The sequence below is a fragment of the Trifolium pratense genome, linkage group LG7 (assembly GCF_020283565.1).
Source record: "Trifolium pratense cultivar HEN17-A07 linkage group LG7, ARS_RC_1.1, whole genome shotgun sequence".
NCBI lineage: Eukaryota > Viridiplantae > Streptophyta > Magnoliopsida > Fabales > Fabaceae > Trifolium > Trifolium pratense.
In genome coordinates this window covers 50,241,883-50,255,899 of record NC_060065.1, presented here as the reverse complement: position 1 = coordinate 50,255,899, position 14,017 = coordinate 50,241,883, and the positions used below count along the sequence as shown (strand labels likewise).

General features: G+C 35.2%; 3 protein-coding genes across 4 annotated transcripts; 2 read left to right on the top strand and 1 right to left on the bottom strand.

The window, feature by feature from the left end:
* The first annotated feature begins 1,433 nt into the window (after positions 1 to 1,433).
* Positions 1,434 to 5,599, top strand: LOC123897554 (E3 ubiquitin-protein ligase RHF2A-like). Of its 2 annotated transcripts, none has more exons than XM_045948246.1 (9): positions 1,434 to 1,609; positions 1,897 to 2,040; positions 2,119 to 2,165; positions 3,409 to 3,471; positions 3,591 to 3,699; positions 3,780 to 4,159; positions 4,275 to 4,382; positions 4,480 to 4,838; positions 5,236 to 5,599. In XM_045948246.1, exons 1-8 carry the CDS (start codon positions 1,601 to 1,603, stop codon positions 4,790 to 4,792), a joined length of 1,173 nt encoding a protein of 390 aa, XP_045804202.1. In that variant the 5' UTR covers positions 1,434 to 1,600; the 3' UTR covers positions 4,793 to 4,838; positions 5,236 to 5,599. The 2 variants fall into 2 exon arrangements, with proteins under 2 accessions (XP_045804202.1, XP_045804201.1); XM_045948245.1 differs by having other exon boundaries at positions 1,449 to 1,609; positions 4,962 to 5,599.
* Positions 5,600 to 7,303: 1,704 nt separating this feature from the next.
* Positions 7,304 to 10,592, top strand: LOC123898846 (fasciclin-like arabinogalactan protein 15). The gene is made up of 3 exons (XM_045949870.1): positions 7,304 to 8,778; positions 9,920 to 10,039; positions 10,191 to 10,592. The coding sequence occupies exons 1-2, from the start codon at positions 7,491 to 7,493 to the stop codon at positions 9,991 to 9,993; spliced, it is 1,362 nt and encodes a 453-aa protein (XP_045805826.1). The 5' UTR covers positions 7,304 to 7,490; the 3' UTR covers positions 9,994 to 10,039; positions 10,191 to 10,592.
* A 410-nt stretch (positions 10,593 to 11,002) lies between these two features.
* Positions 11,003 to 13,679, bottom strand: LOC123898847 (protein STRICTOSIDINE SYNTHASE-LIKE 3-like). Its single transcript, XM_045949871.1, has 4 exons — positions 13,015 to 13,679; positions 12,078 to 12,359; positions 11,677 to 11,844; positions 11,003 to 11,582 (listed from the first exon to the last, which is right to left on the bottom strand). Exons 1-4 carry the CDS (start codon positions 13,350 to 13,352, stop codon positions 11,180 to 11,182), a joined length of 1,191 nt encoding a protein of 396 aa, XP_045805827.1. The 5' UTR covers positions 13,353 to 13,679; the 3' UTR covers positions 11,003 to 11,179.
* Positions 13,680 to 14,017: the final 338 nt, after the last annotated feature.

Sequence of the window (14,017 nt, the reverse complement as noted above, 5' to 3'; positions counted from 1 at the left end):
TAAAAAAACCATATACTTAATTAGAATCAAATGATCAATAAACTTTCAATAAGAATTATTATTTGAGAGAATTTAAATTTTGATTTGTAAATTTTTTTAAATTATCACCCCAAAATATTGTATTGTAATAAAATAAATAATTGAAGAAAATTTAGATAAGATGATAAGGGCCCGTTTGGTGCGCAGGATAACATAGTGACAGAATAGGATATACAACAGGATAGTGATAGGATAGGATATCAGCAGGATAACAGTTATCCTCAGTTATCATATCCTGTGTTTGGTGCACACAGAATAACAAACATGATAACTATTATATCATATTTTTAATACATATTTGTTCATACCAATATGATAAGATACATAACATATTTAAATGACAAAATTACCCTCGTAAAACAATTGTTATTTGTTAAAAATTATATTGTAATACTTTGAATTTTATAAATAAAAATATAAATAAGTAATTGTACAAAAAGAAAAAGTAATCAAATAACTTTAAATTTTAAATACAAATCATGAGAAAATAAACAAATTAAGTTTTTTATATGAATCATGATCAAATAAATAACTCAATTATACATGTTAGATAAGCTAAATAAATATATGATATATGTAAATAATAAAACTACCATTGCAAAAGAATTATATTTAAGTTGTTATTAAATTTAAATTAATATTCTTATTTTGCAATTTTTTAATAATTATTTTAATTTAAAATATTGTAATTTTAGGAGAATTTTGATTTTTTATATTATATAAATTACAAAATTACCCTTGTGAGAAAATCACATATATATTTAAAAATTAATTATTTTATTATTAATTTACTATCAAATTATTTTATTAATTTTCAATTTTTTATTTTAAAATATATTTTATAGAATAAATCAACGATTTTTTTTTCTTATCCTATCCTGCTGGTAACCCAGCTCAAATTCAGGATAAGAATTTTAACTAGAGAAACAGGATAGGATAAGCTTCAGGATTAACTTATCATATCCTGTTGTGTCACCAAACACTGGATTGAGACATGATATGATATAGTTATCCTATCCTGTCTCTTATCCTGTGTACCAAACGGGCCCTAAAGGATTTCAACTCAGTTTAAATTGAGTCAATTTAAGCTATAAAAATGTAACCATATTAAAAATTTCCTTTATATAAAGTTTTATTACCACGATTGTTTTTAAGTAGATTAATGACTAATTTATTACCACGATTGTTTTTTCACCACCATTGATTTGAGGATCAATTGCGGCATTAAGTGATTTCAGCCCATTCCAGATCGCAGTTGTGGGGAGATCGAACTGCGGTTTTCCATACAAAATTCAATACTAATCACTACTGAATCAACTAACGATTAATATTTATTACCACGATTTTATTGACTCAAAAGATTAATATTTGCGGTTACGAAGATACCAATTGATACCAATACCAAAAAGTTAAAGGAAGAGTAAAAGCTTTAACAACAACAACAACACCCACACACTCCACACTTCATACCTTACATCACCGCACCAAACAAAAGTCTCTTTCCCTCTTTCACACTCTCTAGGGTTTCCTCTATTCGCATCTCGATTTTCCGATTTTCTCCATGGACGAGGTAACACCAACCAATCAATCTTTCACCTTTTTCATATCACGATTCTTACTTTCATCCGATTTATTCTATTCATTTCTCACTGATTACTTGATTTTTCCCCCTTATTACAATTATTATTATTTTTCTTGTGTTTTGTTCTGATGAATCAATTTTGTGAATTGGCTTGTGTGTATTGAATCTTGATTAGTTGTTTATTCAATTTTGATTTTTCTGGAATAAAAAATTGTTTTTTTGATTTTCTGATGGTGAAATGATGTTTGATTGTGTTTTTTTTGGGGGGGTTTTAGGTTCCTGTGATTGAAGAAAATGAAACAAAGTCTGAAGCGCATTTGACTTCTGCTGCTGCTTTTGTGGAAGGTGGAATTCAGGATGCTTGTGATGATGCTTGCAGTATATGCCTTGAAGCTTTTATTGATAGTGATCCTTCAACGGTATGGTTTTTTATGTGTTGTTAATTTAGCTGGCTGTTATGGTTGATCGTTATCACTGACACTGTCGTGTTGTTGTAGGTGACGAGTTGCAAGCATGAGTTTCATCTTCAATGTATTCTGGAATGGTATTGCCTTTTGGATCGTTTGTTAAATCTTTGATTCGGTCTTGTGGGATTAATTTTGATGGTTCAGGATTTTATGGTATCAATGACTATGTGTGTTTTTGCTTGATTATTATTGCAGTAAATGTTCTTGTTATAGAAGCTGTTAAGCTTTGTGGAGACTAATTGGGTTTCCTCAAGTGACAATTTTATGTGGTTTTGTATTTTCGAGTAGACCTTAGTGACACTAGAAAAGGGACTTGTGATTTATTAAATGTTTTTTCGGATCCTAATTTTGAAGGAAAACTGGCTTTGTAAAGATAGGCTAAACTCAATTTGAGCTGGGCTATTAGTACCAGGTGATAGATAAACGAAAAAAAAGTATAATATATGAGGTTAGGTTTTTGGAAGTAAGTTTGACTTTGAAGAAAACAATCCTGGCGTTGCTTTTAGTAAATCATAAACATAGATGCGAAGATGTGTAACACCTGGTGGTTTAGTGTGTCAATTTCAACGGTTCTTAGGGTTTATGACATGTTCTGACCAATCGAGATTACTAGCTGCCTTGATCAGATTTCTTCTTATTCAAGGTTGTCAAACGATCAAGTGTCATGCCCATCAAATCTTATAAACCACAAACCAGTTAGGACTAAACTTTCATAAGTTCACATCCTGTTTAGATTTTAAATAATGTTTTTCCAACATTCGGTAATGTAGATTGGAATAACAGTAACTTAACAGTAGTATTCCAGGAGAGAGTATCCTCTCAAGTACATTTTGTGTCCAGTCAAATCCAAGCCCTACATTTAATTATCATCATAATTATAATTTTTTATTTAGAAAATGGATGGTTAGATTTTACACTGAACCTCCTGCAGTGGAAACTGCAAGGGAGGGAATCCAGTCTCGTATTCCAGAATCAAAATTTCAAACATTATACATTTGTTAGTTCCTATATGGGTTCCTTTATGTTGAAAATGCTTTTCTAATTGGGTTTGATTATATATATTGCTATCCGAGTGAAATGCTTCTCAAAACAAAGACATTGTTTTGCAATATTTATATTTTTACATTTCTTGTTTTTAGTTTTGCATTCTTTAATAGTTATCCTGTTTGTGTTATATGAAAATTGTCTGTCCTCAACACCGTCAATTTTAACACCGTATTGATTGAAATATTTTGGATCATTTTTTGTCCGGAGCATTTGGCAAATTGGAAATGCTTGTAGGATAGGACTTTGTCATGAATTCTTACTTTTATCTTGCAGGTGTCAAAGGAGTTCCCAGTGCCCCATGTGTTGGCAATCTATCAGTCTCAAGGATCCAACAGGGTTTGTAATTTTCTCATTGTTGTTTATATACTTTATTTTATTATTTTGGCTCCTGGCATTATTTGTTTGCTATAATTATTTATATACTTTTTTTTTCTTTCTGTCTTTGCACTTTGCAGCCAGGAATTGCTTGAGGGTGTTGAAAGAGAGAGGAACTTTAGGGTCAATCCGTCTAGAAATGCTACAATATTTCATCATCCAACACTGGGGGATTTTGAGTTACAACATGTTAGTAGTCTAAAAGTGCTACTTTGGAAGTATATTTGTACTGTTATCATCCATGATGTAATATTTTGTTTCTCGTACAGTTGCCAGTTGGAGCAAATGATGCTGATCTTGAAGAGCGTATAATCCAACACTTAGCTGCTGCAGCAGCAATGGGGCGAGCACGCCATATTGCTAGAAGGGAAGGCCAGAGAAATAGGTCATCAGCTCAAGGTCGCCCACAGTATTTGGTATTTTCAGCTCATCCTAATTCACCTCCCATGGCTGCTGCTTCTTCCTCTCCACCTCAGAGAGGGGATGGTGAATCAACTCCTTCTATCACTCTATCTCCAACTTTTTCGACTGGAGAAGAACCACCACAGCTTACTTTAGTTCACCCAGTTCAAACCGACCAGGTTTCTGCTTCAGGATCCGGGTCTACGGCTCTTGCTACTGACAATCAGGGATTATCTTATAACAACAGGTAATGATTTTCCATTTTGAATTTCTGGATCTTCTTTTAATGTTTCTAAGTTAATAGTTGTCTAGTTTTCTAGTTGTTGACATTCTTATTGGTTATGTCTTCAAACTTTAAACAGGAGATCTCCTAATCAGTCTTCTCCAAGTAGCCAAGACAGAGCAGGACCATCAGATCTCCAGTCGTTTTCAGATTCTCTGAAATCAAAACTAAATGCCGTGTCTACAAGGTAGTTGGATGACGTGACTATTCTTTGTAATGTGTCTGTTTGATACAGTTGAGTCCTCCCATTGTAACTTGAACTTCAAATTTTTCCTGTCTTTAAGATACAAAGAGTCAATTTCCAAGAGCACAAGAGGGTGGAAGGAGAGGTGGTTCTCACGGAACAGCTCTGTAACTGATCTTGGATCTGAAGTTAGGAGAGAAGTTAATGCAGGGATTGCAACTGTGTCACGAATGATGGAACGCTTGGAGACCAGAGACAATAATAGACCCAGTAGCAATTCTTCTCCAAGTAATTCAGAGGATGGTCCAGTTCAGGAATCAAATGATCGGCATTTAACAGACACTGAAAGGGACAGTCCTTTGATAGACAATAACACCAAAACATCTTGCACTGCAGGTTCTAGTTCAAATTAAGCATATAAATGGACTTGCTTGAACTCCAATCTGTTTTGTCCTAAAGGTAAAATCTTAACTATACTGATTGATTTTAGTTGTTTAAAATGAGAATTGCACATGTTCTGATTAGTAACTCATCAAAACAATTTATTTTTGTAATCCAATGACTGCCGCATTTCTTTTGTAGATATTGTGTTTCTCTTTGCTGGCTTTTCCTATTTTATCCATTGTCTGCATGGACCTACAAACACGGATGTTGTCTTGATTTTCCATTTGCTGTTGAATAGTATACTCAATTATGTTTCAGCAGGAAACTTGATTTGATTTTGTTGTTTAGCGAAGCATGTCAAATATTTTCTAATCCATATCCAGATTTGCAAGCCTTTTTTGTCTGTCTCATTGCATTAGTTGTAATTCTAATTATGTTATTACTCTGCTGATGGATTTTTCTATCATATCAGTTAGGAATAGAGTTGACCATTACTGGATTGAAATTCTGTGGATGTGGTGCATTGCCTATTGGCTGGCGCAGAAGTGATAATCCTTTGATCTACAAAAGATGACCGACAATTGTGATATTGGAAGTAATAAAGAACTTAAGGAAAAAAGCAGCTGTGGTCTCATTTGTTTGAAACTCAGGAATCTTTATGTGATTGTATATTTGGTTCACCTTGTAAACTTATTTATAGATATTTTTTAGATATCTTTACATAAAACACCATGTCTCTTCGACCTCAAGATATGCGTGTTTAAACATACCGTTAATGGGACACAAAGTAATACTCATAAATTCATAATGTGTTAAAATTGCGTTTGATTGTGAAATGCTATCAATAATGTGGACAGTGCACTCTACTCAACCAATAGTCATTGGTACCTTTCTGCTGCATGCCACCCTTCTTTCTAGCTAGTCTTCACTATTATTGAACTTCTGATGAAGTGGTATGAAATCATTTGTTGAAAATTCCATTTGATTGTTACTTGAACTCGCCGAGGGTTCCACAACTCTAGGAAAGGTGTTCTAGTGCAATTTGTGGAGAGAGATGTGTGCTTTTTCACCATTGTTGATAATTACATGCCATGATAATGGTTTTATGGAAGGAGTAATGCCTTTTTGTCATGAAAAATGACTGGCTAATGTAGGGTCAGAAATTCAGTTGTTCATTTACACATACTAATATTGGTCCAAATTTTGACCAAATTCATATAAGTTCTTCATTGGTATAAATAAATTATTAATAAATGTATTTTAACCTCCATAAAGTATTTTTATAAAAAGATATTTAATTACTACCATTAACATGACAATAATTTAGAAAGAGAACCCGATGCCAGGTGGGAACCATAGCCATTAATAACAATCAAGGTGTAGCAAAATATCAGGAATGGTATCAAGCTGACCCTCTAAGATAAAGATAAATGCACATTATCATGCAAAGATGCGCGTTATCATGATTTATCTATAACTACGTAAACGAATCATATACTAACATATGTTAAATTAGTTGATAAAATTTGATGATCTTAAATCAATTTGACAGAGATCAAGAATATTGGCTTTTTGACTAAGTTGGCAGATTATTGTTGAACCCACCAACAGTTTAGAATCAATGTTTGTTTGTGTTCCATTCCAGTTCCAGCTCTGAGTCGCTGCCTAGCAGCTGGCTAATGGACCCCATACCGACCCGGTCCAATTCTTCCCTTTTCAGTACATTCCAAACTCGCCACGTTAATTGCCATTAGTTCACTTCCCCAATGCAACCGACAAAATCAACTCAACTAATTAATTAATTAGGCGCTAAAATAATCGCCACCTCCTCTCCATTACCATAACAGATATTTTATGTTTGGCGTAGCTAAAAACACATTACTTTTTTTTTTTGGTACAAGCTAAAAACACACTACTACTCCACCAATCGTTAGTTGGTTCATGGTGATTGACGCTAAACTTGGTAGGAATGACCACAATTCGATCACCGCAACTGCGATCGGGAGAGAGCTGGAATCACTTGATGTCAGAACTGACCCCCAAACCAAATTAAACTGGTGGTAAAAAAAAAACACACTACTACTCCAATCTCAAATCGGAGGGAGCATTAGTATACTAATTCTTCTGTGATATTTTATTAGTAAATTTCACCTTAATTTTTTTAAGATTATTACATAATAATTAATGTATTTGAATTGGAGAAGTATATAATTTTTTTTTTTTGATAAAGTAGTTTAGTAGATTGAAATTACACACTTAAAGATAATAAGTGGAGTGTCGAAAATTCGAACTCTGTCTCCTACATATAAAATGATATGTGGACCAACTGAACTAAGACGACAGAGAAGTATATACATTTTTTAAAACTAAATGCACCCTCTACGCGGTACTGTAAAGACTAATTCGTACCTGAGATCCCTTTAAGGGGTTGATCTCTTTCAACAAATCCTTCTTCATAAGCACAAAACAGTTTAAACTTAATTTTTTTTTTACTCAAGATATTAGTTAGCATTTAATATCCATTACTATTGTTGTAAGTTAACCCACCAAACCAGCAAAAACAAAAGCCAACATACGTCACATGAAGAAAACCAGCATTAAACACAAAACATCACAGAGTAGCAACCAAACCAATTATTTTTTTTCTGTCTCTATGCTTCAACAACTAACAAGTAAGTGTTCTGTTGATTCCATAATTCAACCACATTCTCTCTCTTCCAATCCACCATGGATTGCAGCATCTCCACCGTTCTTCTCCTCTCCTTTCTCACAATTCTCTCTTCTTCTTCTTCTTCTTCTTTACCAACGAGTCAAATCAACTCCAACTCAGTCCTAGTAGCACTTCTTGACTCACATTACACTGAACTCGCTGAACTCATTGAAAAAGCCATGCTATTACAAACACTAGAAAACACCGTCGCAAACCACAACATCACAATCTTCGCACCAAACAATGAAGCTCTTGAACGTAATCTTGACTCCGATTTCAAACAATTTCTTCTCGAACCGGGTAATATCCATTCCCTTCAAACTCTCCTCTTGTTCCACGTCATTCCAACCCGAATCGAATCCGGGTCAACCCGACATCAACACCAACACAAAACTCTCTCCGACCACCACCTTCATCTCGAAACAAATATCACCACCGGAGAATGGACTGTTAATCAAGCCAAAGTAACCCACCCGAATATTCTGACCCGACCCGACGGTGTCATTCACGGGATCCAGCGTCTTCTTATACCACGCTCAGTTGAAGACGATTTCAACAAACGCCGTAGTCTCCGTTCAATCACCGCCGTGAAACCGGAGGGAGCACCGGATGTCGATATTAGAAACCACCGATTAAAAAAATCTCCTCCGCCGGAAAAACCAGGTTCACCGCCGGAACTTCCGATCTACGACGCTATATCACCGGGACCATCGTTAGCTCCGGCGCCGGCACCGGGACCAGGCGGGCCACACCACCACTTCAACGGCGAGGCACAAGTAAAGGATTTCATCAAAACATTACTTCATTACGGTGGTTACAACGAAATGGCTGATATTCTCGTTAACCTGACGTCGTTAGCAACTGAAATGAGCCGTTTAGTTTCAGAAGGTTATGTGTTAACGGTTTTGGCTCCAAATGATGAAGCAATGGCGAAGTTAACGACGGAGCAGTTAAGTGAACCGGGTTCACCTGAAGAGATAATGTATTACCACATTATCCCTGAGTATCAAACTGAAGAGAGTATGTATAATGCTGTTAGAAGATTTGGGAAGGTTCGGTATGATACATTGCGGTTGCCGCATAAGGTGGTGGCTGAGGAGGCTGATGGGTCTGTTAAATTTGGAAATGGTGATGTTTCGGGTTATTTGTTTGACCCGGATATTTATACCGATGGGAGGATCTCTGTGCAGGGGATTGATGGGGTTTTGTTTCCGATGGAGGAGGAGAAGGAGGAGGTTGTCGAGCAGGTTAAACCCGTTTCAAAGATGGGTCAAACCGCTAAAGTTGTTGTCAAGCATAGGAGAGGTGCGTTGCTACTTAACTTTTAGGGCAATTGTTAGCATGATCCTTCTTTATTTTATGATATTTAGTAGGAAAAGTAAGTTAAAGCTAAGACTTAAAATTAGGTTTTTATAGTGTTAAAGCTTACATTGTGAATGGAAGAGTTGTAGTGTGTTCATATGACCTTGGCTTCTTTGGGGGCAGTAAAAGTAATGAAGTGTAAGAACTATGGAGTAATAATAGGTAGAAAGTAGTGTCTTCAATAACAGGTCAATATTTAGTTGTTAGTGTATGTTTGGGTTAACGGTGAGTTTAGCAGAATCAAAATGGGCTACTATGATGTTGACATTGAGATTTAGCCTGTTTTTGGTTTCGTAGGTTCCACGGTACCAATGTGAGTTTAGTCCAAAGCTACAAATGTAAGCTTGCATCCACCGGACACGTTGAAAGACATTCCACCGTGTTTCCTAACACACGGTTTAAGTAGTATGTAATTTAGCTTGTTATTAGTTACCACGTGCACATGCATCCGGTGAAGTTTAAGAAAGGTGAATTGTAAGTTTTATGAAAAGTTGAAAGCTCTGTAGTATTGTTGTTGTGACTTCAAACAAGAAAAGGTTAAAAACACCTAGGGGGTGGAAGAAGTAGTAATGCTATTCGAATTTCTTGAACTGTCTTTTGATGAGACCTTTTACTTCATAGAAGGTTCAGCATTTCACCTGAAAATTGAGTATATCAGTTATTTCTAATTCTGCCGTTGTGTATACTTTGGATTAAATATAAATCAACCATATGGTAACTTTGGAATTGAATGATAGATCAAATTAGCTATCATAGCTATTGAATCTCTCCAACTAGGATGAACCATATGCTCATTTCCATGTCTTGTGTGTGTGACTGATAATATTGGTTCATATTTTTTTTTTTTTTGACGAAATGGTTTATATCTTTCTTCTTAAGCAATAAACTTGTCAGCTCAATTACTTGCCCCCATCCTTATAATATCGTACATCATATCAAATCGAATGATTCTTTTAGCAAGTTATTTATATCTTCTTTTTACATGCTAATTTGCACAAAACAGTTGTTTATCCAAGGTTTGGTGATTTATTTATTTTTAATTTCTGTTGTAGTTTATAACCGATTAAATGAATGTTTCTTGCAGGGAAACTGCTGGAAACAGCATGCTGGATGCTTGGAACATTTAGAAACCATTCTAGATTCGCCTCTTGTCAATGAAAAAGCTCACATTGTTTTTTTGGCTATCAAAATTCCTTAAACCAAGGTAATGAACAATTAACAAGCTATCACTGTGTTTGTGCACGAAAACTCATCTCGCTTACTATTTGCCTAGTTGTTATTAATTATGCTCAGTTTTTAGCTTTATTTCCTTCATTACGGCAATTTACGCACTGCTAGCACATGCTTTGATGCAGATGCACAGATCGATGGAAATCTCAAAGATCTGAAAAAGTCAAATGCGTAGATCTTGCTGGAGATATTAGCCAGCTACTATGGGTGTGATTTTCCCACATTTTTGTTTTACTATTTTTTGTTTTCCCCTTCACGAGGATTTTCAGTCCGAGACAAGTGAGCAAAAGCTTCTCTAGTCTTATTATTATACAATCTAGTACATATATGTATTTTTAGAGATTCAATTACAACTACTCCAATGTCATAGATGGGTTGTGTTGGTTGGATTGAAAGGTTTTCTGAACTGTAACCAGCCATTAAACCTTTCTGATAGGCATGTGCCGATTCAATAAGTGATTTTGCAGAAGTGGAAATACAATTACAAAATGATTCTTTGTTGTAATACAACATCCCGGGTTATGAAATTATTTCTTGTGTTGTTCACCCATTCTTCGTTTACATTATCTTTTTCTCCTTTTAAGAGAAAGTCCATATATCTATCTATCTTCTATGTATCAATTCTAAGAGAAGTCTTCCACTAATGACACTTGACCGAATTTTACACATCAATTTTTCATCATCTTTTTGTACATCCGTAGAATCTTGCACAAGCTTAAAACTGCACTAGTTTGTATCTACATTACTTTCAAATGATTCACTTGTACTATTGTTTTAGAGGATTCAAACATATATCTTTTAGTAGTATTTTGATAATTTTGGCTTCATCTCTTTCTAGTTGGAACTTGAAGCAAGGAAATATAATGAACTGTATACTTGTGACGGTTTCTATGTGTGTGCGTGTGTAAACTTTTAAGATTAAAATATTTACACACTGTTCATTGAAATGATATTGTAGTTTGGTGAAGGAAATATAGTTCATTGTGTTACTTTCATGGTCTCTACTTTTTATGACATTGTAATCAAATAGAGGGAAGAGGTAAAAAATCAAATAGTGATTTCTTCTATAGCTGATCTTGAGTGAATGCTACCAGTAGAATCTAATATTTATGCTTCATGTCAAATGGTAAACTGCAATGAAAGGCATCATAACACTTCCTATCCAAAGTTTACCATCCTTCTCCTCCACTTCACTCACTGCTTTAACAACTTTTCCCTCACTGTCCTCCAATATCTGCAGAAGTTTACCTTCAGGGCTATACTTAACAATAGCTGCATGAAACTTGCCTCCAATTTGAAGCATGTAGTTTATCCTTGTTGGAATAGGTAGCATGAGGATGATTTTTCTCATTTTTGGGTAGAGAGCATTCAGGTAACTGTACATAAACCTTCTACAATTGATAGCCACCCAAAAGTCACCATTTTCATTGACTCTCACATTATCAGGAAAACCAGGTAGGATTGCAAAGATTTCTGAAGTTCCAGCTTTATCTCCTTTTAACCAATACTTGTGTAGCCTATAAAAAAAAGGGATATGAGTATAGGAACTTGTTTGCATCATTAGGTATATAGTTATTAAACGAAAAAGAGGTTATGTGATTATGAACTCACCTTCCAATTAGCCCTTCTGCAAATAGAAAGAAGGAACCATCCTTGCTTAAGGTAATCCCATTTGGAAAATGAATGTTCCTTACAAGAACAGTGGTTTCCTTGGTGGCAGGACTGTATTTCAAAACCCTTCCAGTATTTTCACCAGAAAATGTAAGATGAATGAAGTTCCTGCATGTAGTATGACATCAGAAGTCAGCACCAACAAAACCAGCCAAGAAGAGTAAAGAAGATCATTTAAGTTTTTTTTTTTTTTTTTGAATCAGTGAGTTTAACACAATTATGGTAACGCCTTTGATTATGTTGAAGCTCTAAAGTGTAGCTTTTGCCGAATCCCAACTTTTTTGTTGTTATTTATAACATTTAAAATGTGCAGTATCAACATGTAAAAGATTACCAACAACCTTCTCTGATATTTAGTACTGCTATCAGTGAAGTAAACGTTCCCTTCTGTATCAAAGTCGACATCATTAGTAAATCTGATCGGCGCTCCTTCTACCTCAGTTGCAAGAGATGTTGCTAAACCACCTTGAGGCCCTACCTTCATCAGCCCAAAATATGCATCTGCAATGTATAAATCACCTGTTTTCTTGTCAAATCTTAGTCCCAAAGGCCTTCCACAGATGTGCTCAGTCTCAACATAACTAAATGGTGTTGCAGATTCCTTTGGATTGCATATTTCTGACCTGTGTTCAGAAATAAGGTGCAAGAAATATTAGCCACAAAATACCTATCCATCTTAAGAAAAGTCTTCCTCTAATGAGAGATGTAGCAGAATTTCACACATATACTTTCCGTAATTTTGTTCGCAGATCTGTGCAAGAGCACGGGATCTTTACTAGTACGAGGTAAAAAGTTTGAATGAAGCAGTTTTCGACCTTCAGACATTTCCCAAATACAACAGTGCTATCATCAGAATTACATTTCATCTTCCAACTGTTTCATTTTTCATTTATGATGTCAACACAGAGTTAGGAATAGAACTGGGGCCATGATCAGACACTCCTCGGATTAGGCGTGTCGCGGTGTCGGATACGTGTCGGTGTCCGATAACTGACATGACACCGACACTTATAATTACGATGAATTATGTCATTTTCTTAAATTATTACCAGTGTCGACGTGTCGGTGTCCGTGCTTCATAGACTAGGGCTAAGTACTATAGTAGCTTTTAGCCACAGATATCCTCTACTAAGCTTACACTATTAGACTATGTCTATAGCTTATTAATTTGAGAACTATTGACTGTATTCTAGTAATGCAGAAAGAAAACACAATCACACAATTATGTTGTACTTGGCATCTAAGTTGAGAAATATGAGGAGAGAAGACAAGTGTGACCTGTTGGGTGAGGTGTAGGCGAAATCAATCCAAGACAGTCCATTCCAAAATAAAATTCTTCCATCAGCAACACCAGTGTAAGGACCACGACCATGATGATCGAAGACAATGCTCTCTGGGCCCTGTACTTGGTTCTCAAACAGGATCTCCGATTTCTGCAACAAGTTGTCTTTGTCACAGTCTGTAGGAACCTCAGACCATGATGGCAAGTTAACTTTGTGCACCTCAAAATCAGGTAAGCCTCGGATAGGGCTGTGCTTGAAGGGGTCTAATCCACAGTACAGAGCTAATAACAGGATCACAATGGCGAGTCCTCGAGCCGGAGCCATGTATGTCATAACTAAAGATAGACAATCTCAATGCTTGAGTAGAAGGGTTTATGAATGTTACAATGCTAAACACAGAAAAAAAAAAGGGTTTGTGGATTGCATGATCTCAAATATGAAAGGTAGAAGGTAGGTGAGTCATTTGTAGCGTGTGTCTTTGATTTTGAATCATCATGATTTGTGAGTAAAGATTGTAAGACACATATTAGAGACTTTCAATTATTATTGGGGGAGACATTTTAGGAAAACAAGCAACATTGTAACATTTTTTTGGAACATAGTAGTATTAAGGTGGGTTAGAATTAGAGGAAGATACACAAGTTAGTGGGAGTTAGAAGAAACTCAACCATTGAAGCAATTTCACTCCATAATATGCATTTTTTTTTATGTGATTTGGATAATTCCAAAGCAATTCCATACATACTATAATTATTGAGGAAGTGAGTTTTTGTAAAAAATAAAATAAAATCTATTTAGAGGTAGAATGAAATGCTTCTTCTATTATGTACAAGTAAACTAATGTTTCACCATGTACTTGTTCAAAAAAAAATGTTTCACCATGTACAAGTTTGATTTCTATTATTAGATCAATAAGTAACATTATATTAGATTTGATTTTGTTGAATGTGTGTATCAGCAGTTGTTACTGCTAGCTGTATTTGTTGACCAAGTCTTTA